The 26616-nt window shown below is 42.6% G+C and overlaps 2 protein-coding genes across 3 annotated transcripts in view; one reads left to right on the top strand and one right to left on the bottom strand.

Annotated features, from left to right (window-relative positions):
• The window catches only part of TUBB6 (tubulin beta 6 class V), a 37904-nt gene extending 33831 nt beyond the window's left edge, over window positions 1–4073 (top strand). The window contains exons 1-3 of one of the 2 annotated variants that reach the window (XM_068237142.1): window positions 704–800; window positions 1270–1380; window positions 2477–4073. In XM_068237142.1, coding sequence (XP_068093243.1) covers window positions 1320–1380; window positions 2477–3537 — 1122 coding nt within the window. In that variant the 5' untranslated portion in view covers window positions 704–800; window positions 1270–1319 and the 3' untranslated portion in view covers window positions 3538–4073. Of the gene's footprint in view, window positions 1–703; window positions 801–1269; window positions 1381–2476 lie in introns of those variants that run through there. The other variant, XM_068237141.1, reaches the window with a different exon arrangement.
• Window positions 4074–10811: 6738 nt separating this feature from the next.
• Window positions 10812–26616, bottom strand: part of AFG3L2 (AFG3 like matrix AAA peptidase subunit 2) — an 82418-nt gene continuing 66613 nt past the window's right edge. Inside the window, exons 14-17 of the mRNA XM_068237140.1 lie at window positions 20178–20293; window positions 15278–15478; window positions 13962–14156; window positions 10812–12154 (exon numbers count right to left, since the gene is read on the bottom strand). Of these exons, the coding sequence (XP_068093241.1) occupies window positions 11912–12154; window positions 13962–14156; window positions 15278–15478; window positions 20178–20293 (755 nt within the window). The 3' untranslated portion in view covers window positions 10812–11911. The remainder of the gene's footprint in view (window positions 12155–13961; window positions 14157–15277; window positions 15479–20177; window positions 20294–26616) is intronic.

Genomic DNA, 26616 nt, shown 5'->3' with positions numbered 1-26616 from the left:
CTTTTTGCACCATAGTTTGTAAACGCTATAACTTTTACCCAAACCAATAAATATACACTGAATGGGTTTTTTTTTTAATCAAAAACATGTTTGTCCACATTTTTCGCGCTGCATGTATACAGAAATTTTACTTTATTTGAAAAATGTCAGCACAGAAAGTTAAAAAAATCATTTTTTTGCCAAAATTCGTCTTTTTTGATGAATATAATAAAAAGTAAAAATCGCAGGAGCAATCAAATAGCACCAAAAGAAAGCTTTATTAGTGACAAGAAAAGGAGCCAAAATTCATTTAGGTGGTAGGTTGTATGAGCGAGCAATAAACCGTGAAAGCTGCAGTGGTCTGAATGGAAAAAAAGTGGCCGGTCCTTAAGGGGTAGAAAGCCCTAGATCCTCAAGTGGTTAAAGACTATACTCTGATGTGTGTATGCACCCTAAAAGATCAGCAGGACTTCCAGGCAACTGGAAATTGGCAATAGGTTAAAAGGAAATACATATGGAAGCCTCCATATCACTTTAGGTGTCCTTTAAGCTTAAGGTGTACACACATGCACTATTGCCGTCACCAACAGGGATCGGGACTCGATACCTCCAGTGACAATTTGGGCCATGTACTGTACAGGCTAGCAATGCATTCTGTTGCTATGGAGTGGGGAGGAGGGACAACACACAGCACATGATGGAGTGGGTGGGGTAACTAGGTGAATAACACTCTCTGCCTGCACTCAGATAAGATGATCCATCATTGATCGCTGGCCAGCGCATTGGGTAGGATCGGGGGCACCTTGGCCGAGAACCATCCAGTATGTTTACAAGGCTTTCATCCCTACCACACTCATATGTGCTTATAATAGTCTACATTGTGAACCCCTCTCAGCGGCAAACAGTTGTATTCCTGTACTATGTACCCTCGCCCAGTCTCTGGGACAAGCAATACATGGCAGAACAGCAATTGTTGTAGATCTCTTATGCCAGCTGATTGTTCCTGTAGTCAGCCATCTCCCTCACTCTCTCTCTCTGCAGATATGCACAATGGTTATCAGAAAGAGCAATACACCCCTAACAACCATGGGTGTACACAGATTTATATCACACATGCATGTGATGAGGATGCCACAGCTACAAAAAATAAACCACTGTTCAATAGTCCTTACTGATGTCCGTGTACCAGTAATCTGAAATTCCTAATAAAACTGTAGGATATTTCATTATTTGCATTGTGAAAATGTTTGATGTATTTGAATAAATATATATTGTCCTATGTTTTTGCAGCTCAGAAATATGTACCTAGATCAGTGCTAGTTGACCTGGAGCCCGGCACCATGGATAGTGTACGCTCTGGCCCATTCGGACAACTCTTCAGACCAGATAATTTTATTTTTGGTAAGTCTTGAGCAAAAGATAAAGTTCCAGTACTCACAATGCAAAGATACAATCAATTGAATACTGCACTTGTAAAAAGCATAAAAAAATACAAAAAAACATAAGTGAAGTGTATGTTATCAGGGTTCCCTTTTAGGGTGTATCCTGTATGCCACACACCTCGATAAAGGGAGACCCTGTGAAGCTCCTGCAACAATTGTCGGATTACTTGTGGATTTTGGGCCCAATGAAGTGTGCTGTAATTGAAGTATTTGTGTGCTGATGAACGTCTTCCGCATGTTCCAGTGATACTGCTTGTATCACATTATCAAGCACCCAGGATAGTTTTTCAATGGTGAGACTGTTTTACCACTGACTGCTCACATCTCCAATCATAGAGAGTAGGGATGATCAATTAGGTGTTCATGCAGGATTGTGTACATTTTTATGCAAATATATGCAGCTTGAAAATGGATCAATCAAGTCCCACAAAGGTTTAAATTGATTGGGCCGTTTTCAAGCTGCATATATTTGCATACATATTTACATAATCCTGCATAATAATAATTTGCATCATATTTTCATCTCATTGATCATCCCTAATAGAGAGATCTATTCTACAGTATCTCTTGGTCAATCTGCCCATATATCATTTTACATACTTTTAGACTTCTACTGTTTGCCTACCTTCCCCTTAGCAGACTGAGGTCAGCTCTGCTAGTATTTTATTTTTTTTAAGCCCATTCCAGTGCCAGCTATGTTTGAATTGTTTATTAAATGTCTTTCCTAAACATATATGTACCAAAGCACTCAGTCAGTGGGGATTGTCATTAGGGTGCAAATACATTGGAATGATTTGAGAATTCTAGTTATGATACAGAATTATTCTAATTACTACAAAAATCTATTGTATTAATACTCTTTTGGAGGTTGTTGAGCTAAATGCAGTGTGAAGTAAACCATGGAAACCAGCCAGTAATTCCATTTAACTGTTGAAACTGATACAAGTGTATGAAAAGTGGAATGTGATGTTTGTACAGTCAGAGTATAAAGGCCAGAATATTTTATATGCTGAACCGCACTCTAAAAATGCACTAATACTTTACTTTTATCGTAGGACAAACGGGAGCAGGCAATAACTGGGCCAAGGGACATTACACAGAAGGTGCAGAGCTGGTAGATTCAGTATTGGATATAGTGAGAAAAGAATGTGACCACTGTGACTGTCTACAAGGCTTCCAGCTTACTCACTCTCTTGGTGGTGGAACAGGCTCAGGCATGGGAACACTGCTAATAAGCAAGATCCGGGAAGAATATCCAGATAGGATAATGAACACATTCAGTGTGATGCCTTCACCTAAAGTTTCTGACACAGTTGTTGAGCCATACAATGCCACCTTGTCTGTGCACCAATTGGTTGAAAATACAGATGAGACCTACTGTATTGACAATGAAGCTTTGTATGACATTTGTTTCCGTACCTTGAAGCTCACCACACCTACCTATGGAGATCTTAATCATCTGGTATCGGCCACCATGAGTGGAGTAACCACCTCTCTCCGCTTTCCAGGCCAGCTCAATGCAGACCTTCGAAAACTGGCTGTAAACATGGTTCCATTTCCCCGTCTTCATTTCTTCATGCCTGGTTTTGCTCCACTAACTGCCAGAGGAAGCCAGCAATACCGTGCACTCACTGTACCTGAACTTACCCAGCAAATGTTTGATGCTAAGAATATGATGGCGGCCTGTGACCCACGCCACGGACGCTATCTAACAGTGGCCACAGTTTTCAGGGGACCAATGTCCATGAAAGAGGTCGATGAGCAAATGCTGGCAGTTCAAAACAAAAACAGCAGTTACTTTGTTGAGTGGATCCCAAATAATGTGAAGGTGGCAGTGTGTGACATTGCACCAAGAGGTCTGAAAATGGCCTCTACATTTATTGGGAACAGCACTGCTATTCAAGAGTTATTTAAGAGAATCTCAGAACAGTTTTCTGCTATGTTTAGAAGGAAGGCTTTCCTGCACTGGTTCACAGGTGAAGGGATGGATGAGATGGAATTCACAGAGGCCGAGAGCAACATGAATGACCTGGTTTCAGAATACCAACAGTATCAAGATGCCACAGCCAATGAGGAAGAGGCATTTGAGGAAGACGAAGAAGAAATTCATGAGTGAGAGAAGAAACAGATCTTTACATAGAAGTCAGAACAAAGATCCGGCTAACATCCATGTTTGTCTTGTAATATGCTCTTTGGAGAGGAGCTGATTACGTGCTAATTGCAGGACATGAATTTCTATGGACTAGATTTTGCTATTAGGACAGTTTTTTTGTTTTTATCTTGTGCTGAAAAAAAGAAAATCTTACATAACTGTTTTCTGCCAGACCAGAAATATTTGTATACGTTCCCTTAATGTCTGTAGTTGATAACCTTTGCAACTAGGATCTTGTTTAATAAAATAAAAAGATTTTGCATTCAAATGTGAATTTTATACACAATAGTATGCACTATACTTTCATCCAGATTTCATAAAGTAACTTAAATAGAACTCATTCCTTTTACTGGATTCCCATTTAATCAGAGGGAATCCCCTCCCCACATTTCTACCTGTTCAGATAACATGGTATTTACAGATTGCCTACAGCAACTGTCCTTCACTACACATGCTTGCTGTATAGGTTAATAAAATTCACATGTCAAAATATCCAATAACTGTTTTTCAGCCTATTATTTTGTATTAAACATTGCAGCTGTATGGAAGGGGCTGCTATTTAGCATCACTATGGGGCAGGACAGAGACTAAGCTCTGTGAGAAGACAACAGGTGGTAGCTTGTTAGATGTAGGTCAGAGACTTACTAAAGGGGCCCATACACTCAGCCGATTTTCTGGCCGACCGATCGATCCCGATCGATCGCAAATCGGTTGGCCAATCGACCGATCGATGGCCGATTTCGATGGATTTCCATCGAACTGGCAGGGTGGAAAATTTAGGTCGATCTGATGAGATTGCTTATCAGTTTGCATTGGCCTTAATGGAAATCTGATGGCAAAAAAATGCCATCAGATCGAATTTCAATAGATTTCAAACTGAAATCTATTGGAATTCTATACTGGTAAAAAATGTTCTAAAAACGCATCAGATAGATCATCAGATGCATTTTTTATCTATCTGCTGCCAATCTGACGAGTGTATGGGCACCTTAAAAGGGCATTATTCTGGGCTTTAAGATGTATGGCTATCAAGATCATTACAAGTACGAGAACAAAATGGGATGAGTATAGTCACAGTGCAAACCGGTCGATATGTCATGATATGCTAAGCTGCAGAAAAAGGCAGTGAGGCTGTAAATACAGCCAGTCCACCTACTTCCATAGCTCCCATGGTCAGACACCTGTGTGCACATAAGCGCAGACAGGGCTCAGCATGAGCCTACAGCAAGCTGTTTGGGACATGACATTTCTCTCGTGGTCAGCAATACATTTAGCCAATTGTGTTACATTAGATCTACTGTTGGACTGTACCAGATGGGCTTGCCTTGCTCCCCATGTGCATCAATAAGCCCATTAACCAGTTCACTCAATGTCCTTCCTTGGACCACTTTGGTAAATGCAAAACACTGCATAGCAAGAAACCGTCAAAGGAACTGCTGGTTTGGAGATGCTCTGATACAGGCATCACCAATTTGAACATTGTTTAAGTTGTTCAGAACCTGACACTATCCCATTTTCCAGCTTCTAATATCAGCTTTATGAATATTTGCTGCTTAATGTATTAATAGATGTCCCTGGGATGAGATAGTAAAGTTTCATCTGTTCATTCAGTTCACCTGCCCACGGATGTAATGTTATGGCTAATGTTGGTCAATAAGATGCAAATAATTCTAACTTACATGCAGAGGCAGGACAAAGTCCTCCAGCACCCAAGGCTGAGACCCCAAAGTGCACCCCTCCCACCCCAGCCATCACACACTGATTGCTATTAGACTAAGAGGTGCCCCAGGGCCCCCAACACCTTAATCTCTAGTTATCTGGCTTTCAGTCGCTGCCATGTATCCCCTTTTCTTATTTCTCTCTGCTTCAAACGCAATAGGGGAATGATAGCTGAGTGAGTTGTGTGCCCCCTCCTACACTGCGCCCTGAGGCTGGAGCCTCTCTAGCCTCAGCCGGGCTTGCATGGAAACTGGAAATCGGAAAGTCAACCCACCAAAGCAAAAACAAAAAGTTATTTTAAACAGAAGAAGAAAAATAGTTTCCTAGGAGAAAACTTAATAGAATTGAATAAGGGCCCAGGAGTTCAAAGGGAAATGAACTACACATAACACTTAGCAGCTGCCCATAAAACAGCACTACACAATATACAGTAAATAAAATTAAAAAATGAGCTGCAGCCCATTATAAAACAACTATAAAAAGAATCTAGAGTCCCAACTCGACAGTCAGGTATACACCTAACCTGTGAGAACTGGTAAATACTGCTGCACTTAGAACAATCCATGAAGTTACACGGGATTAGGAAAAAAAAACTTAAATGGCATCTGAAGCGTGAATAATATGGAGGCTTCCTCCATATCCCTCTTGCTTCAGTTACATAGTTACTTGGGTTGAAAAAAGACATACGTCCATCGAGTTCAACCAGAGAACAAAGTACAACACCAGCCTGCTCCCTCACATATCCCTGTTGATCCAGAGGAAGGCGAAAAACCCTTACAAGGCATGGTCCAATTAGCCCCAAAAGGGAAAAAAATCCTTCCCGACTCCAGATGGCAATCAGATAAAATCCCTGCAGCGGCTTGGCATGGAGTACGATTATTTAACTTGTTGTCGATGAGTACTCCTAAGTCCTTCTCCGAGTTTGATATCCCCAACTGTTTTACATTTATTTTGCATGGTGCTAGACCATTGGTATGACCAAAGTTCAACATTGAATTTCATCTGCCATTTATGTGCCCATATAGCCATCCTATCCAGATCCTGTTGCAGTATGTCACTATCTTTCTGTGAGTTGATGATTCTGCACAATTTTGTGTCATCTGCAAAAATAGCAACATTGTTTACTACTACATCTACTAGGTCATTAAAGAGAACCTGAGGTGGGGTTCTAAGAATGAAATCTGCAGACAGAGGCTGGGTCTGCTTATCTTGCCCAGCCTCTGTTGCCATCTGAATACCCCTAAGTTCCCCCTGCGCTCTATCCCCCATAAATCACAGCCGCGCTGTCGACACGCAACGGGCTGTGTTTACCTAGTTAGTGTCACTCTCGCCGCTCCCCCCACTTCCTGCATAGCTCCGGTCCCCGTTCGCGTCCCTTCCCTCCAATCAGCGGGAAGGGACGTGGGCGGGGACCGGAGCTATGCAGGTGGCGGGGGAGTGACGAGAGTGACATTAACTAGGTAAACACAGCCCACTGCGACACGTTGCATGTCAACAGCGCGGCTGTGATTTATGGGGGACAGCAGAGCGCAGGGGGAACTTAGGGGGGATTCAGATAGCAACAGAGGCTGGGCAGTATAAGCAGACCCAGCCTCTGTCTGCAGATTTCATTCTTAACCACTTGCCGACCGCGCGTCGGCAAAGTGGCAGCTGCAGGACCAGCGACGCAGTTCTGCGTCGCCAGCTGCAGGCTAATTAATCAGGAAGCAGCCGCTCGCGCGAGTGGCTGCTTCCTGTCAATTCACGGCGGGGTCGCAGGCTAAATGTAAACACAAGCGGAAATGATCTGCTTTGTTTACATTCGTACAACGCTGCTAACAGTAGCAGCGTTGTACCAATCAGCGGCCGGGGATCGCTGTCACATGACAGGCAGGAGCCTGTTAGAGGCTGCACAGGACAGATCCGTTCCTGTGCAGCCTCTGATCTCCGGGGGGAAGCTAGGTAAGAGAGAGAGGGGGGAATGTCGCCGCGGAGGGGGGCTTTGAGGTGCCCTCCCCGCAACACACAGGCAGGCAGGAGCGATCAGACCCCCCCAGCACATCATCCCCCTAGTGGGTAAAAAAAGGGGGGCGATCTGGTCGCTCTGCCTGCACCCTGATCTGTGCTGGGGGCTGCACAGCCCACCCAGCACAGATCAGCTAAAACAGCGCTGGTCCTTAAGGGGGGGGGGGGGGGGTAAAGGGTGGGTCCTCAAGTGGTTAAAACCCCACCTCGGGTTCTCTTTAATAAATAAATTGAAGAGCACTGGACTCAGTACAGACCCCTGTGGGACCCCACTGCTTACATTTTGAGTATGATCCATTAACTACAACTCTTTGTTTTCTGTCCATTAGCCAATAGTTGTCCTTAAATATTATATATGTAAATAGCAAATATTAATTTTGCCCTTCAAAAATTGTAAACAATATCCTTTGAGGCTAATTTCACACATGGGGCTTGATTCACTAAACTGTGATAACTGATATCACGGTCACGCGTAATATTTGTCACGTGCAATCGAAATTTAAAAAACTTGTGATTGCGTGCAAAAGTTACGCACGTTATAACGCGCACAAAACGATAGCGTGACCGTTATATCATTTATCACGGTTTAGTGAATCAAGCCCTTGGTGTGGTGCATTTTTTTTCTGCGGCAGGGAAGCCCACCGCAGGACAAATCGCACCACCCATTTCGTGTTTAAATCACCCTGTTGGTGCAATCTGCCGCAGGGTGATTGAGGCTGGTTTCACAGTGGGACGTTACAAGCGCACGTTAGAGCAGCCTGTAACGCACCCCACCGCACAGCAATGAAAAATCAATGGGCTGTTCAAAGTGCCCACGTTGCGTTACAGTGTAACGCTTCGCCATAATATAACGTACTGCATGCAGTACTATGTAAGCGGCAGAGCCACGTTAGACTGTTTGCACATGCTCAGTAACGTTGGGGAGGAGCGGAGAGCAGCCAGGCACATGGCTAATTAATATTCACTGCACTCAGTGACGTGCAGTGTTAACTTCCTGTAGCGGCCCCCTAAAACGCAACGTCCTGGTGTGAAACCAGCCTTAAACACAAAATGGTGTTGTGCGATTTTCCTGCAGCGGGCTCCCCTGTCTTAGAAAAAAAAGGCACCGCAATATGTGTAAAATTAGTTAACATGCCACAGAAAAAACAACCGATTTACATATCTCCGGCCCTTTGCTCGGTGACATGCTTCCTGCTGGACAGAAAGAACATCACTGAATTTTTAATAATCAGCACGAGCACCGCACCACTACCACAACAATCTAAATATATTGTTGTGGTGCCATCGACTCCAATGCAATTGGGTGCCGAGCGGTGGCACGCTTACTGCTCAGCAATGCACTGCAGAGTCTGCGTTGTCGAAAGCACTTCCAACTAATGGCCACTGTGACGAGCTGCAAGGAGAGTACCGCAACACATGTGAAAGGGGCCCAAAACTCTGTCTCTAGTGCACTTCCACTAATTTCCAGGCAGTAGAATTAGTGAGAATTAGCTTGACTGACAGATCCAAAATGATCCTCAAAGACCATCACTTATGCTTCTCTATGGCACTGGGGGAAGAAGTTTGGATATTTTATTCCCCATTTTAATTAAAAATCGGTGCCTGTGTATGTTGGCCCACTTTTTTGTTTAATTAAAACTGCAGTATTCTCCCCAGAAATTTTCTCCAGCCGGGTGGCATAAAAAAGTAGCCGGGTGGAGTGCGCTGGGGGAATGCAGTGCTGGTGCAACTCTGCTTACAGCATAGGGGGAGGATAAGGAGGCAAGCTGATGACAGCCGGGTGCAGCACTCGGCTAAAACAGCCTGAGGAGAACACTGAACCGGGTATAAAATAGAGTACATATGGTAAACCTAGGCTTATTTTTATTATCACTCAGCCCTGAATCCAGCATGACCATTCTTTACTCCTATCGCTGATTCATGCCACATATTAATCCCAGATCAGTAAATCACTGAGTCAGTGTCCTGGAAGTGACACATGGCACTAGAGTCAGGGATGAGTCATATGCTTTGCTTAAGAGAAACCTTTGAAATCCCCATCTCTATTCCTGGCTGATAACAGATGATCTAGCAGCAAGCACCCACTAGTAATCTGTATGAAGCTGCTGACACTGCCAGTTAGCATCATCAATGCAGAACTGAAAGGTCATTTGAGGCTGGTTTCACAGTGGGACGTTAAAGTCCCACGTTACAGCAGCCAGTAACGCAGCCTAACTCACAGCACTGTAAAATCAATGTGCTGTTCACCGTGCACACGTTGTGTTACATTGTAACGCAGAACGTTTAAACAAAGTGCTGCATGCTGTACGTTATACTGGGCTAAGCAGCGTTAGACTGCTAGCACATGCTCAGTAATGTTGGAGGAGGAGGTCTCCCCTCCTCCTGGCGGCCAGCCACATGGCTTATTAATATTCACTGCACTGTGGCGACTTGTGGTGGGACTGTAGTGTTGTCCGGATCATGAACAAATTGTTCATTTGATCCGGATCTTTTTTGAGTCGAATCATCCGGATCATCACAATGGAAGATTCGTTTCACAGTGGATGTCTGTCTGGAAGAAACAGGAACATACAGAATGTACAGTGCAGGAAAAGTCCTGTCCTGCTAGTCATTTCACCCAGTCTGCTTCCCTAGTAAAATGATTCAAATGATTTGGTTCAAAAATCCAGATCTTTTCAATGATCCGATTCAAATGATCCGAATCCTTAAAAAGATCCGGACTTCCTATCACTAACCTGGAGCTGCTGCTTTGAGAGCTGCATAACGCAGCTCAGTCTGACGTCCAACTTCAACACCACCATGCGTTGCGCTAGGGGCACGTTATGCGACCATAACGTCCCCTAAAACGCAACATCTTGGTGGAAAAGTAGCCTAAAAGTTACATTCTAAACATTCCAACTGAATTGGTCACAAAATGTCTCCTTTTGTATTTGGTGTAACAAATGAGAATCACACAAGCACAATCTCTATCCCTCCAGAATAGCCTTCATTACCTTGATTTCAGACATTTCCTTAAAGCATTTCTCAATAGAAGAGAGTAACCAAGCAGCTCAGGGTGACCCATACTACTAAGAATGTATAGGGGGATGAAAGGGACCAAAAAGCCCTCCTACTAACAAAAAAGCAAAGCTTGGTGTAATTTGCCTTCTTAAAACAGAAGGAAGTTTGCAATAATTCAGCTATAAAGTGAACATTTGTGGTTACCCACAATGCACTACTACTGAATATGCAAATTATCCCTTTTCACCCTTGTAAGCCAAGCAAGCATCCAGAACCAATGGTGTATAGCAAGCCTATTACTTTAAATTTTACACAGCCACATCAAACCCACATGCAGACAGCCTGTTTCGGACTTTTGGTCCTCAGTACATGGCAGGGATTGATAAGGCTGTATGGGATAGGGCTTGGACCCGAACAACAGAGTAACCAAGCAGCTCAGGGTGACCCAAACTACTAGGAATGAGCAAATACTGGAAACTTTTATTTTCTGTAATCCAAGAAACATTTGAACAGTAGATCATTAGCTCACATTTATTTTTTACAGGCTGCAATATCCATACTCACACATTTACTTTTTTCATAGTTTCAATCAGCCAGTTAAGTGCTTTCTTTCTTTCGGTATACTGATTATCTATTACTAGAGATGGCCAATGAGACACATTCACAATGTAATACAGCTTGGAAATGGACCAATCAAATTCACTCCCTATTACTTCTGACTGGCAATTTCAAGCTGCATGCAAGTGAATGATTAGCATCTCATGAGACATCTCCAGCTATAAGTGCACTCACAGTAAACAGTCAAGTTTCTTTCAGCAGGTTTTAGGATTTAATGCAACAAGAATGCCTTGCCATGAAATCACATGTATCGGAGTATAGCTCAGAAATGGGAACTAATGGCCAGATGACCTTTGGGACAGAGATAGGTCTTCATCCAGGAGAACAGACCATGGCTCAGGAACACTGCTAATCCATAAAGTGGGCCTGAACTCATGCACAGGACACGAGGCAAACAGATTAATCCACCCTGTTTGTGTTTAGAGTGAAGAGCCTGTCTAAGTCTTCCTCAGCTGCAAGTAATCACAATTGTAGTTTGAGCTCTCTGCTGTGTCAACACAGGAATCTAGGCAGCCTCAGCTAATTTGTAAACACAGGATGTTAACCCTTTGTCTGCTTCCATGAAAACAGGAAGTAGACACTGCAGATGTATTGCAGGAGTTCTGTGGGCTGCAACAAATAAATGTTTTTCTATAAAGGTTATTATACTGTTGCTTATCGTTTAGAGCAGGAAGGAAGTTCTGAGTTCAGGTCTGCTTAAAGAAATACAAAAAAATGTAGAATTCTTTTTTTGTGCAGCGCTCACAATAAATATGGCATTTTTATAACTTTGTCTTCTGTGTAATAATCGTTACTGCACCAGACAAGTAAAATTGCATGGGACCGTTAAGGGCACCATCCACCAGTTTTTTGTTTTTCTTTTGGAACCTTATTTGGGAGTGTGGAAACATCCTGGTATCCCAAGTTTTAAAATAAAAGGATGTTATTTTTGGTACAATTCTTAAAAAAAAAATAAAAAATCCTGGTATGTAATTTTAAAACAATAGTTCCCTCTGTCTCAAAGCGGCATTCCTCCACTAATGTGTCGGGCTGTCTCCTCATCAGGTGTCTCCTCTTTGTCCTTCTCACGGTCTCTGTTCCAGTCCTTCAGTCCCTCCGGAAGTGTTGTGTCCTCATCCAAACTGCCAGTGCCTTCCACAAACTCTTCATATGTTGACTTCTCTGCAAACGGTCTTGGACCCAACAGTTCAACCATATCATTCTTATCCAGCACCTCCTTTTCTAAGAGACGTTGGGCAATCTGAAAGATCAAATTATGGAAGGTTTACTCCAAATCTCAGCAAATAGTCCAATCAGCAGGTTTACACTTTATTCCAACAGAACCTGTTGAGTATATTTTGTCAAAACTACAGTACAGCCCAAAAACCGGTATCGGTCGTGGCCCTGTCAATCACAGTTGCTTCATACCTTATCACTAAGCATAGACCCGGAAAGGCAGCACTAATACCCATCTTGAAAGAGTGCACTGCTGGATCTTCGCTTTAGGTTTATACACAAATTTGACTAGCCAATCACTGACCAATTTTACCACCTCCGTGTAGTATGATGGTCAACAGACTTTGAATACTGTGGACAGATTGTATGTTTCCATGCTACGTGGATGTGGTAAAATTGGTCAATCAAAATTGGATTTGTGTACCAGGCTTAAGATTAGAATCCCACAGGCCACAGATGTAATGATATAAAGATGGAGAGCAGCAGGCTAAACATTGTAAGCATCAGGGGTGATATGCTACAAGCAAATCAAACAAAAATGGAATTCAACCCAATCGGGGAGTATTGCCCGGCAATCCTGGAACAAAATGAGCCAGCATGACGTTTCTGACTGATGCCCTTAAAGAGACTCTGTAACAAAAATGTCATCCTTTTTTGTACCATCCTACAAGTTCCTAAACCTATTCTAATGTGCTCTGGCTTACTGCAGCACTTTCTACTATCACCGCCTCTGTAATAAATCAAAGCATCTTTCCCCTGTCGGACTTGTCGCCCTGTGTCTGGAAGGCTGCCAACTCTTCCGTGCTGATCTGTTATGCACGCCCCTCTCCAGGCCCCTCTATGCACAGTCCAGTGTGTGTGTGTGTGTTATTTACATTAGCCAGCAGCATCTCTGCTCTCTTATCAGTGAGAGAAGAGAGCTGGATAAAAATCCTCCTCTGTCAGCCTGTGAAAGGAGCTGGCTGACACATACTGAGGAATTACAGACAGGGCAGAGCTGTCTGCAGGAAGAAACAATCAGCCTGTCACTATTGTGGATGACCCACACACAGTGGATGAGAGCTGCAGGGGGACAGAAGTTAAACACACAAATGATCTCTTGAGATTCAAAAGGAAGGCTGTATACAGCCTGCTTGTGTATGGATGTATTTTCTATGTGTGGACATACTGTGCATCAACCTACTTCCTGTTTTGGTGGCCATTTTGTTTGTTTATAAACAAACTTTTTAAAACAGTTTTTGACTACTTTTAATGCAGCGGTGAGCGGCAAAATTGTGACAGAGGGTAATAGGAGATGTCCCCTAACGCACTGGTATGTTTACTTTTGTGCGATTTTAACAATACAGATTCTCTTTAAAGTACTGGATCTTTCTCAGCATGTTGAATGTTTGAGTTCTCTGTGATCCTGCCTAAGACCAAAGCAGAGGACCAGAGGGACCCAAGGAAGACTACTCATTTACCTCAAACATTCCCAACAACAGCTACATTAAACATGGAGCCACTGCATTCCTCAGTAATAAATATCATATATACACATACATATATTATTATACATATGTGTGTGTGTGTGTATATGGTATATGACACACACACACACACACACACACACACACACACACACACACACACACACACACACCTAAATGGCCAGTTGAATATTTTACATTCGCCACCTGGTTTCTTTGTTATTTTTTTTTTTATCTTTACACAGATTGACATGGTTTTGTTTATTTAAAATCCTTGATTAAAAACAAACAACAAAAAACACACAACAACAAAAAAAAACAAACAGATTTTAGTAGAAAAATCAGACTATTTTAGAGGCTACCCACCTTTTCAATATCAGATTTCTTCTCTGTCAGAAGCTTCAGTGTTCTCTCATAAGAAGAGTTAATAAGTTTGCGGACTTCATCATCTATTAGTCTAGCGGTCGCCTCACTGTAAGGCTTCTCCAACACCATCTCACCTTGTCGGGGGAGGTCAAACGAAACCTGGCCGACTTTGTCACTCATTCCAAACTGGACAATCTATGCAGCAAACAACAAAAAAGTTAAAGTTTAGTTTCCTTAAAGGGAAATACCAATTTTAAGAAATAATAAATGTTTTCAGCTCTATGTATTTCAAAAACGGGTTTATTTAGCTTGACAATTCAATTCAAAGTGTTTCCAAAAAAGATACCTTTACATGGGAGTGTCTACGTTTGCTGCCAGTCAGTGGATTAATGCAGATGTGGAAAACAAGTAACAATACCCCATGCAGCTATTTACTCCTGCAGCAAGAGAGACATTTATGGACAATCCCATGGCAACAATACTTCAGAGTTCACAGAAGAATACTGTTGCCAAGGCTGCAAAGAAAGAGCAATTTAAGGTATTCTTTTTCAGAATTCTTAGCTGGATGCTAAAGGACATGTTAGATTGGTTACAATTTAATAGTTAAAACCTGACTTGTAAAACACTAAAATATAATTGGAGCCTGGCAGTGTCACTATCAGCACTGAGTTTTGTTTCCTACCACAACTAGGGATCCTCAAGTCAGGTAAAAAGGGTGCCACGCGGATGCCAAGATGTAGGTACCGCTGTGGGCTGTAATATGAATTACAGCTGTAGCGGTACTTGGTGAGTCATTTGGGTACCAGCAAAAGACAGAGCCAAAATTATGAAAAAAAAACCAAAAAAAAACACCATAATTCGGCTAACAGCAATAGCTAGAAGACGAATTACGTCTGAACCCACTGAACTATGCTTCAGAGGGGGAATAGTAATTAACATTGCAAGGAAATTTGCCGCAGCATGTGTGTATGGGGGAGGGGTTTGTTTTTTGGCTTGGAATGGCATGGAAGAGGCATTAGAGTGTGAACTTCTTTGAGAAACAGTGAGTGAGGTAATTACTTGTACACACAAACACACACAGGAGCTTTATCAAACACTTTATCAAACGTTTGATAATTTTCCTCATGGGTAAAATCTCATTTTGAATTCACTAAGGTGTTATAGATTTATTGATCATTTCATCGATAAATCATTCGATAAATCTATAACACCTTAGTGAGTTCAAAGTCAGGTTTTACCCATGAGGAAAATTATCAAACGTTTGATAAAGTGATAAAGCTCTGTGAATTGAGGCCACACTATATGTATAGACACACCTGTGCATAGGCACTTTGCGTCACTTTTTTCAAGTCATCTTGTGCTCCTGTTGTGATTCTTCCAAAGAAAATCTCTTCGGAGACACGACCGCCCAGCGTCATGCACATTCTATCCAGCAGCTGCTCCTTTGTATACAGATACTGCTCTTTAGGCAAATACTGCGCATAGCCTAATCCTTTTCCTCGTGGGATGATGGAAACCTGGAAGAGAAATCAGTGGTGTTGGGCATCAGTTCAATGTGGCAAATTATTCAAACACACATGAAGCCAGCAACAAAAAAAAAAGAAAAAAAAGAAAAAGAAAAAAAAAGGACTTTCTTTAATAAAGGAATCAAGGATAACATGTAACACTGGAGTACACATAAGCAAAGTCTGGGACGCTAGCAAGGTTTGTACAGCCATAACATTCCAAACAACCACAGCAAAAGAAGATCTGTGTCTCATGTTATACTTCTACTGCTGATGTAGTTTATTATAATACACAATCATAAAATCATCCCCTCAGTGTTCTAATAGTTCTTCTAAAGCTCTTTTCACTTTACCTCATGCACTGAATGGCCCTTGCTTTTCTCTCAAGCAGCCCTTATCCTTTGGAATGTTTCTCCCCACATACAGTAAGCTACCACACTTCTAAATTAAAGCCCCATTCCAAGCCACAAATGTTTCATAGATCTGTGTAGTTGCAGAGTTTCTGTCTATAAACTCACCTGATTAACTTAATATGGTACAACATTTTCCTATACTCTAACTTATTACAGTTGACCCAGACACTGACCACTCCCTGCACAACAGACTGTCTATGACATAGGCTGCAATCTTCTCAGATATGTTCAGCCTCTGCCTAACCGCTTACAGTTTTGATGCAATGTAAGCAGTTGCAGCAGCTACACTCACAGGGCCTGCTAACAGACTAGCTGAAATCTATGGCTTCTGGTCAAGTAACCAAAATTGTGAGACAGAAATCTCATATCACACAAAAAGGTAACGAATGAGCACTCCCAACTACTCAATTAGGTGATATTAAAGATTTCCAACTACAGATTTTTTGGACTATAAGATGCTCCTGACCATAAAACGCACCTAAGTTTAGAGGACAAAAACCAGGGGAAAAATATATATACTATGCATCCATGGGGAAGGGGCATCTTGTGGATTATGCCCATTTGTACCTCATGCCCCCTTGTACCTCTCGTCTCAGTGTCCTCGGTCGTCCTCGTGTCCCCCATGTGCCCACCTCTGTCCTCATGTACTCTTCTATGCTCCTTTGTGCCCCCGTGTCCTCCTCTATGCTCCTTTGTGCCCCCGTGTCCTCCTCTATGCCCCTTTGTGTCCCCGTGTCCTCCTCTGTATGGGCACAGTACAGGGAATACCTGACATTGCAGCAGGTTGGAGGTTTGTATTAGCAAGCATTCACAAGTCAAGAACTCCCTGCATTTGGACTATAAGATGCAGTGATCCCCCCCCCCCCCCACACACACACACACACACACACACACACACACACACACACACTTTTGGGGGAGAAAAAGTGAGTCTTATAGTCCAAAAAATACAGTAACTACCCACCATGAGCTCCGGCCTCTGCCATATTACTTACATACACCCTCTTATTTTCCTCAGACACCATAATTTGTCATCTAATTTGATTAGGCCCCTTTTCTTATCGGATGTGCTCTTGTACATTTTATAAAAGCAAACCTGAACTGAAAATTAACTTATGACATAATGAATTGTATGTGAAATACAGCTAAGAAATAGAACATTGGTAGCAAAGGAAAGAGTCTCGTTGTTTTCAGTACAGGAAAAGTTAAAGGTCAACTGAAGTGAGATGGATACCAGTTATCTGGCTATCTTGCTGATACTCAGTTCTAATACTTTACCCACAGACCCTGAACAAGCATGCAGCAGATCAGGTGTTTCTGACATTATTGTCAGATCTGACAAGATTAGCTGCATGCTTGTTTCAGGTGTTATTCAGACACTTTTATAGCCAAATAGATCAGCAGCACAGCCAGGCAACTGGTATTGTTTAAAAGGAGATAAATATGGCAGCCACCATATCACTCTCACTTCAGTTCCCCTTTAAACAACAATGGAACTGTGAAAGACAGGTTAAGACAAGGCTTTACAGCAAGAAAGTTCAAAGGGTCATTAGCTCTGCTCTGTTTTATAGTTTCAAATACAGAATGTGGTTTATAAAGTGCAAATATGACAGAATGATGCATTCTTTCCTTTGCTATTAATGTTTTATTCCTTATGCGTACTACACATACAATTCACTATATCTTAAAGTGTACCAGAGACAAAAGCACCATATAATATATATATATATATATATATATATATATATATATATATATATATATATATATATATATATATATATATATATATATATATATATATATATATATATATATATATATATATATATATATATACATAAATACATACATACATACACACACACATTATATATGATTATATATCATATATATATAAACATTAGAGTAAATACCTACCCTGCTCTCTGTTTCATCCATCCTTCACTGCTCAGCCTGCTTGTTAACAGCCCTGATAAAATGCGCAACTGAGCATTCAGTCTGGCTTTGCTCAGGAATCATTATAGCAGAGTCTGTCTTCTCTGATGTCTTTTCAAGCCCAAGCCTGCCCCCTTCTGGTTTTGATTTCCTGTTCTGTATACTTGCAGCATCACAGAGCTGTGATGAGATGGGAGGAGCTGCTGGTGCCGAGGAAGGAGCTATGCCTGTGGCTGCTAATGTAAGGGTATATTGAAAAATGTTTTTTTTTGTATCTATAATTTGGTAGTCATAAGAGGTTTTTAGAAATGGTGATTTCATTTTGCACACAGTCCACTAGATAATATGCTTTTCTGATGAACGGTGTTTTGCATGGAGTTTTAGTAATAAACCCCCCCCCCCCCCCCCCCACAAAAAACAGCACACCAGAGCGACAAAAATACCAGATATAGTGTTTATTCTGTAAAATCTATTGGGGGGATAGGTTTATTCTGTGCCAAAACGTTCATATTTGGTCTCCTTTAACGAACAACTGTTAGCCATCATATGCCCCCCCCCCCAAAAAAAAAATACATATGTAAGTGGATAAATGCTTGCTCTACTTACATAACAGATGTATTGTACTGACCACGTTTTGGTTTTCTTTTTTCTCCAGTTTTTATTATTCTCCTGGCAGGGTCCATCTTGTGCCCTCCAGGTTAAAGAATCCCCCCCCCCCCCCCTCTCCCAGACTATGAGCACAGCGGGGAGGATAAAGGCAGCAAGCACAGACTCACCTAATAACAGATCCAAGCGCTTGCGTTACCATCTATTTTCTGCACTACCGCCAGCGGCAGTGCAGAGATTATACAAGGGAACTGCAGCGCCTGGAACCATTATTAGGGGAGTCTGTGTGCACTGCCTTTATCCTTCCCTAATATTCAGCGCAGGGAAGAGGGAGAATGCAGCGGGCGGCAGAAGCAGCAAAGAGGGATGCGGACATGCCTCTGGAGGAGGGGGGCAGAGGACAGTGACAGGAGACAAACTCTGGCCCCCCCTCCCTGCGCTCTAATAACGGCTGCAACATCAGAAGTGAAGGGGAGACCAGGCGGCCAATCGCAGTGCAGAGAGGTGAGTGGCAGAGGATTCAGCCAATCAGTCTGATACAGCATGCCATGTCACTTCTCTTTTGGGTCTGCCTACCATTATATAGCCTGGGGACATAGGGAGAAAAGGAAAACAGTAAGATTGATTTTAAAGTTTTGATTTGCCTGGTTAGCATCCTCTTGACTATTGTAACATCCTGTAATAGAAAATTAATTTTGTATTTAATGCCTAATAGTTACTCTTAAAGCTTTTGGTGTTATTTTTTTTTTGCTTCAGGTTTGCTTTAAGCTTGTAGTTTTAGTTTGCAATCCTTTATTACTTATTTTACCCACAATACAATACATTGGGAATTTGTAAATGAAAGTTTTGTGGGGGATCACTGCATGATATACATCCTTGCTATCTTAGCAGCACAGACTATGGTCACAAACAGGACTCTGCTGAGCCCTGCAAAGTCATCACAGTCAGATCTGAATTCTTCCACTGAAGACCATCATCTCCCTTCTGCCACCCCACGTGACATCTAGCTGAGCTCAGTACTGGTGCAGAGGCCAGGCAAAGATATTACCAGGGAATAGAGAGGAGCTTGGCAGAGATGGGGAGGCGTGGTGGGACAGGGGTGGGCATTAACAATGCATAACAGTATGGATGCTTCTATGTACCATCCAAAAAGATTTAGCCCACTGGTCAATATTAGCAGTCACATTTTGCTGTAGAAGAGACCTGTAGAGGTCCATAATACAAGTTGCTGCTTCCATTAGAATCTACACTGAATAACCTCATGTAGACATCTACAGGCCACAAAAATCTTTTACTACAAAACTGATCTAAAGAAAAAAACAGCTTGATTTGTGGAAATGCTTATGGAATATGAATCCATGCATATTACTCCATTGTCATATCCTGAAACCTCGTTTTTTATTAAAAGCTCGAATGCTGTTCCATACCCTCAAATCCTGCAGTTTATATTGACTAACGACAGCCAGTCATAGCTGACCTTGATAACTCCCACAGGATCACTCTCACCCCTCTCTTCAGGGGACTCTTCTTAGTGGTAAGAAGACTGGAAAACATGCAACGTGATCACCTGGAATTCAGTGGCCCTTGTTACCTGGAGGGTTTTTCACATGGCGACTGAGAAACCTCACCAAGTCTACCATTAAACACTGCTGTCTATAACAGTGGATTAATATTCATGGACTCACTACATGGCCTCCAAGCACAGAAAGCTATATAGATCAGTAAATCTAGCTCAGCCTGGCTCTGTAGTTTACCTTTAACAACGGGTCAGCGTGCTCCAGGAACCATCCTGCCACAGCATGCCCAGCCTCATGGTAAGCCACTGTCTTCTTCTCCTCTGGCTGGAGAACCTGGGTCTTTTTTTCCAAACCTGAAAAATAAAAGTACAAGAATTAACAACACGGAAGAAATAACCAGTAGTATTATTTTAGTACAGTAGAACCCCTTTATAGCAAATTTCAAGGGACCTGGCCAATAGGGATGATCAAAGATTTGGAAATTCTTCCGAGTTAATGCAAATGTATGCAAATTTTTATGCAAATGTGCGCAGGTTTAAATTGATTGGTTCATAATTTCGGAAGAATTTGCATCTCATTGATCATCCCTACTGGCCAAGTAGTTTACTAAAACAGAAGTTTACTGTATCAGAATTCTTCATATATTGTATACAGGTGCAAGGTTAGCACTTGGGAACTGAGTTTACTATAGCCAGCGGTTTACTATATCAGTGTTTACTATAACTATTACTATAATGAGATGCTACTGTAGTAATATTTGTATGACACATAGAAAACTAAAGGTTGTGTAATCAGCTCCAGTCAAAGGATGGCTACAGCTGTTACTTTACTAATTTCAATGTTTTCTAGTCCACACAGTAAACAATGTGGCAAAGCTTGTTTTACCAGTGTATACGCCCCTTGGCTAGCTGCCATCAAATAAAACAATTTGGTCAGCACCCCTTATGGCAAACTGCTTATTAACAGTTTATGGACAATACAGCCCTTAATGGTATTGTCCAATGTTTTACGTATGCAGTTCGGTTTTTTTTTTTTGAAAGATTCTTTTATTTTAGAATTTTTGACATAGTAAAACAACGACAAGAAACAGACATCAAATACAATGAACAGGAATCCAATTAACCAACACAGTGGTTTGCAGCTAAATTGCATATCAAGCATCATATAAAGAGAACAAAACGGTATAGATTTATAAATTGTTTCTTCCCCGGGATATATCCGTAGGATTATTTACTGGATGCTAACCGTTGCGGCCTCTTATTAAAGCGGACCCAAACCAAACATTTTTTTAATTAAAAATATTTAGTTGCACCACTCTGACACATACAAAGATAAATAAACACTCCTTCAGACCTATGATCATTTCAGTGCATGCTTTTCACCGTTCTCTTTTCATAGCTAGCATTATACTGGGGGCAGCCATTAGCAATTCCTCCATTGCCAGACACCATCTACTCCACCAGTTTGCCGGAAAAATCCCGGCAATTTGAAAGGAAGGGAGGGGTTCCTCCAATAAATGTAAAATATTTTATATTTGTCATCATGCAGCTGAAAAAAGGCTGCGATTTATTATTATAATTTAGAAAATAGATTTTATTTATGAAATCTTGTATTTTTAATTTGGGTCCACTTTAACTGGAAATGGGGGATGTGCTTAATAGTATTTTAATGGGGTAGCGTAATCTAAAGTATAAATATTGTTGCGTGCGAAATCACAACCCGGCAACGCCAACATCTCACATGTATATATGTACGTTCTCTCAGATACTTTCTGATTAGGATTGCTGGGCGTTCCTGGGCCCTTAGGGAACATACACCAGGACACCCCATAACTGGTGCTTACTAGTATAGGAGAACTCATGTGACCTTCTGGTAGACATCCCCTACTGTGCTTGTAGCTTAAGTGGGATCTATGCAATTCCAATATAGATATACCGTTAAGGTATTGGACTAGCGGTTTAGACATATAACATAAACCTAACAAGAACATAAGGCAAAACGACTAGGATAGTGAAAAAAGATCAAGGAAAAATGAAATGGGGATAAGGCATCGGACCGCGCCCAGGAGGGGCCGAGGAGACCACCGCAGAAGTAATAAGTTTAAAGGGATCCCTTCTCACCAGGGGGCTTGTTTCAGGGCCGTCAAGAATCATATTTTGAACATACCTCACTTTCCAGCATGTGTGCTAGATACCAGACTTCAGAGATTCATAACGTGGGGTTTCTTTGAACTCGAACCACCCGAACCATGTTTTCCAGAACTGTTCGTGCCTACCCTGCATAGTCGCTGTGAGATCCTCCATTAGGCAAACCCAATTAACCTCCCGAAGCCAATCTTTGATCTGAGGGGGAGTGGTAGATTTCCAATTCCTAGCGACCAGGGCCCTGGCCGCATTGACCAGGTGTCTGGTGAGAGTTTTTTTATATTTTTTGATAGACCACGAATTATGGTGCAGCAAGAAGAAGGCCGGGGAGTCAGGGGGTGAGAAGTCAGTGAGTTCATGCATAATATTCCTAACATCTGCCCAGAACTGAGATATTTTATTGCAGGACCAGAAGATGTGTAATAGCGTTCCCTGTTCCATTCCGCACCTCCAACACAAATTAGATGTGTTAGGAAACATGGCATGAAGCCTGGAGGGGGTCAGGTACCATCTTGTGAAGATTTTATACCCAGCTTCCTGGTTTCTCGATGAGATAGATGACTTATGTGAGAATATTAAGATCTTATTCCACTGTTTTTCACTAAAATTAAGCCCCAGATCTTGCTCCCATCTGGACCTAAGGCACTCTGCAGGAGAGTCTGAGTCATTCAATAGTGAGTACATTAGGGAAATGTTACCTTTTAATTGTCCCTCCCCCTGACAGGTTTGCTCAAATGTAGTGAGGGTTCTATCAAAGCTGGCCCTAGGTCCCTGGGATATCAGGAAGTGTTTGAACTGGATCCAGCTCCAGCCGTCCAGCTGTGTAGTTTGCAGGGTTTGTTGTAATGCATGAAGCTGCACCCAGTCCCCACCGGTCAAAAGGTGAAGAGCCCGCAACCGGAGGTTTCCTCTCCAATTAGGATAGCTTCTAGGGTGGAGTCCTGGAGGGAAGGCTGGGTTCCCCAGGATGGGAAGGAGTGGCGTGGGCCATGGGGATATAAGTGGTAAATGTCTATATCTTGCAAACAGTTTGATAGTGTGGTTCACCAGGGCTGTGGCTGGGATTTTCAGCTGGGGGCTTTGGGTTGTCCATGGGGTATCAGTCAGATAACCAGACAGTAATTCATCCTCCATAGACACCCAGCGTTTACAATTGGCATGTCTATGCCAGTCTATGACCCGAATCAACACTGCAGCTGCATAATATAGTTTAGGGTTAGGAATAGCCATGCCCCCCAGTTCTTTAGGTGCTGTTTGGAGTTGATATTTTAGCCTGGGCTTGCGGCCGTTCCAAATGTATCTAGAGAAGATTTGAGTGACTGATTTAAGGTATGCGGCAGATAAGGGAATTGGGAGAGTTTGGAAAAGATATAGCAGACGGGGCATAATCGTCATTTTGATGATGCTTGTCCTACCAAACCATGAAAAGTGGGGCTTATCCCACTTTTTAAGATCCATTTTAATTTTCTCCAGGAGAGGGGCATAATTATGGGCAATTAAGTCGCTTGGATTTGGAGTGATGTTAACCCCTAAATATTTCAGGGAGCGGTCATGCCATTTAAATGGGAAGTTACTCTGTATCAAAGCTTTGAGAGGACTCGGGATGAGGATCCCCATAGCTTCACTTTTCTTGTAATTAATAGATAAATTGGACAAGGCTCCATACTTGCGGAATTCCGCCATTAGGTTTGGGAGGGTGATATGAGGGTTAGTTAGATAGAAAAGCATGTCATCCGCATATGCTGCGACTTTATGCATAGACTTTGGAAAGTTCACCCCCTGAATGTCAGGGTTGTTACGCACCGAGCACAGAAAAGGCTCCAGGGAAAGAGCAAAGATTAGGGGCGACAGTGGGCACCCCTGTCTTGTGCCATTTCGTATATTGAATGTATCTGAGAGGACCCCATTAGCTTTAACCCGACCATTATGGCGGGAGTAAAGAGCCAGAATGCGTCTACACATTTTCCCCCCCAGGCCAATATGACGAAGGGTGCCCTCGATGAAGTCCCAGTCCACCCTATCAAAAGCCTTTTCGGCGTCTGTGGAGAGTAAAAGAGTGGGGGTGGACTGGGACCCCACCCAATGAATAACATCAAGCGTTCAGATTGTATTATCCCGAGCCTCTCGGCCCAGGATGAATCCTGCCTGGTCGTAGTGAACCACACTGGGCATCAGAGGTGCTGGTCTGTTTGCAAGCAGTTTCGCATATAGTTTCAGGTCGATATTTAATAGTGAGATGGGGCGGTAGCTCTGGGCTTGTGCCGGGTCCTTCCCATCCTTAGGCAACACTGTTATATGAGACTCTAACATAATAGGAGAGAGCCAACCCTTTTCAGGAGGGAGTTCAGTAATTGCATTAAAGGTTCTGAGTAGGTGAGGTTCCAAGAGGGTTTGAAATTTTTTATAAAATTCCGATGAAAAACCATCAGGCCCAGGGGCCTTTCCAGATGGGATTTGAGCAAGGGCCACTCGTAGCTCGTCCTCAGAGAAGAGTTCCTCCAGTGCTTCAGTCTCCTCCTGAAGTAGAGTAGGCATTTTAGAATCTTTCAGATATGCAGCTATATTAGTTCTCTTGTTTGCTAAAGATGTTCCTATCATGGATGAGGGTAGGTTATATAAATTAGCATAGTAGTCCCTAAAGACTTTTGCGATGCTTTCATATTTGTGATGAAGTTTGGAGGATTTATCCTTGATGCAAGGAATATAATTACTGGTTTGCTGAACTCTAAGGGCTCTCGCCAACATAGCTCCACACTTATTCCCGTACTCGTAAAAAGTGCAGTGGCATCTTTCGGCTGCTAATTTGGCTTTATGAAATAGAAGAGATTTAAGGCCTTCTCGTTCTTTGGCGAGGGCCGCAAGCGTGAGTTGCGACATGTCTCCCTTGTGTTTATTTTCCAGATCGCGTATACGTTTTAGCGCGTCTTGAATAGCCTGTTCTTTCACTTTTTTCTGTCTAGCCCCCTCCCTAATCAACAGGCCTCTAGTGAAGCATTTGAAGGTTTCCCAGATGACCAAGGGGGACATGTCATCTTTTACATTTATATCAAAAAACTCCTCCATTTCTGAGCGAAGCTTTTGCACTATCTGCCCGTCTCGCAACAGGGAATTGTTTATGCGCCATGAGGCTAGACCTCTTCTGATTTCTCCCAAGGACAGCTCGGTCCAGACAGGGGCATGGTCCGAGAGCGTCATATTACCTATTCCAGGAGAAGTGGAAACAGAGAGTAAATTGTGCGAGACAAACAGATAGTCAATTCTGGAGTATGTGTTGTGCGGGTATGAAAAGAAGGTAAAGTCCTTCACTGTGGGGTTGTGCAACCTCCAAACATCCACCAGTTGCATATCGGCCAGTAGGTTTTTACATTTGCGTAATGATTTCTTTGAGACTGGAAATTTCTGTGAGGACGAGTCTACGAGCGGATCAAGAGCCAGATTTAAATCACCTCCAAGAATTATGCTACCCTCCGAAAAGGTTGCTAATTTAGTCAAGAGGCCCTGGAGAAATGTAGTCTGCTGCGTATTTGGCGCATAGAAAGAGCCCAGTGTAACCTTCTGGTTAAAGACTGTGCCTTTTATCAGATTAAAGCGACCTTGTGGGTCATGGTATTAATCTATGAGTGTAAACGGAGTATCTTTGGAGATCAATATAGCAGTGCCTTTTGTTTTGGTGTCCTGCGGACAGCTATAGTATGCTAGCTGATAATATCTATTAAATAATTTGGGGGGCTTCGGGCCCTTAAAGTGTGTCTCCTGCAGGCACACCACGTTGGCTCCTTCCCTGCGACATAATCCCAACACAGAAGACCTCTTCTCCGGTACATTTAGACCCCTGGCGTTCAGGGAAAGGATCTTAAGTGATTGTTTGAATGGTAAACAAAGTGCAGTTGCTCCCCGGACCCCCCGCCACAGACCGACGCCCCATTACAAACATAGGTAAAGAAAGAGAAAGACAAGAAAACGGACAGTTACATGGATTTGTGGAATACCACACACGAATAAGTGTCATAGTCACCTGTAGACCCTGAAAGGGTCTAAACACTCCTGGAACTTTCAGTAACCCCGAGAATACAAGGATTCTCGGACACGTATTGGCTTATAGCCTTGGGGTAAGAGAGACCACACTATAGAGTTGCGTGCGCTCTCCACTCCCAATCACTCGTGTGTAAGCATATATAGGCATATACAAACATAAATATACGACCTAATCCCCATATGCGATTACCCTACCATTGGGAGTAACCTCCTCTTCCAGAGTTATAATTGTGAAAGTCATATCTGGGAACCCCCCCCCCCCCCCACCCACCGATCCATTATGGCTCCTTCCACCCCTTTCACTGGCCGGATGGAGAAGAGCGGTAGTAAGCAATGGTGCCCCGTTTTAGAAGATATATGTCTGCAGGGGACCCCACCTCCCCCACTTTACTCCCCGAGCTGAGTGCTATCTCCGGGGCCCCCCAAGCCAGCCCCCCCCCCCCATTTTACCAAAAAAGGAGTTCACATATGATAGCTTTTCTGCAATGTATACCTAA

Source organism: Hyperolius riggenbachi, chromosome 5, assembly GCF_040937935.1.
Source record: "Hyperolius riggenbachi isolate aHypRig1 chromosome 5, aHypRig1.pri, whole genome shotgun sequence".
Classification (NCBI taxonomy): domain Eukaryota; kingdom Metazoa; phylum Chordata; class Amphibia; order Anura; family Hyperoliidae; genus Hyperolius; species Hyperolius riggenbachi.
The sequence above is the reverse complement of the archived record's forward strand: the minus strand, read 5'-3'. Positions and strand labels throughout refer to the sequence as shown.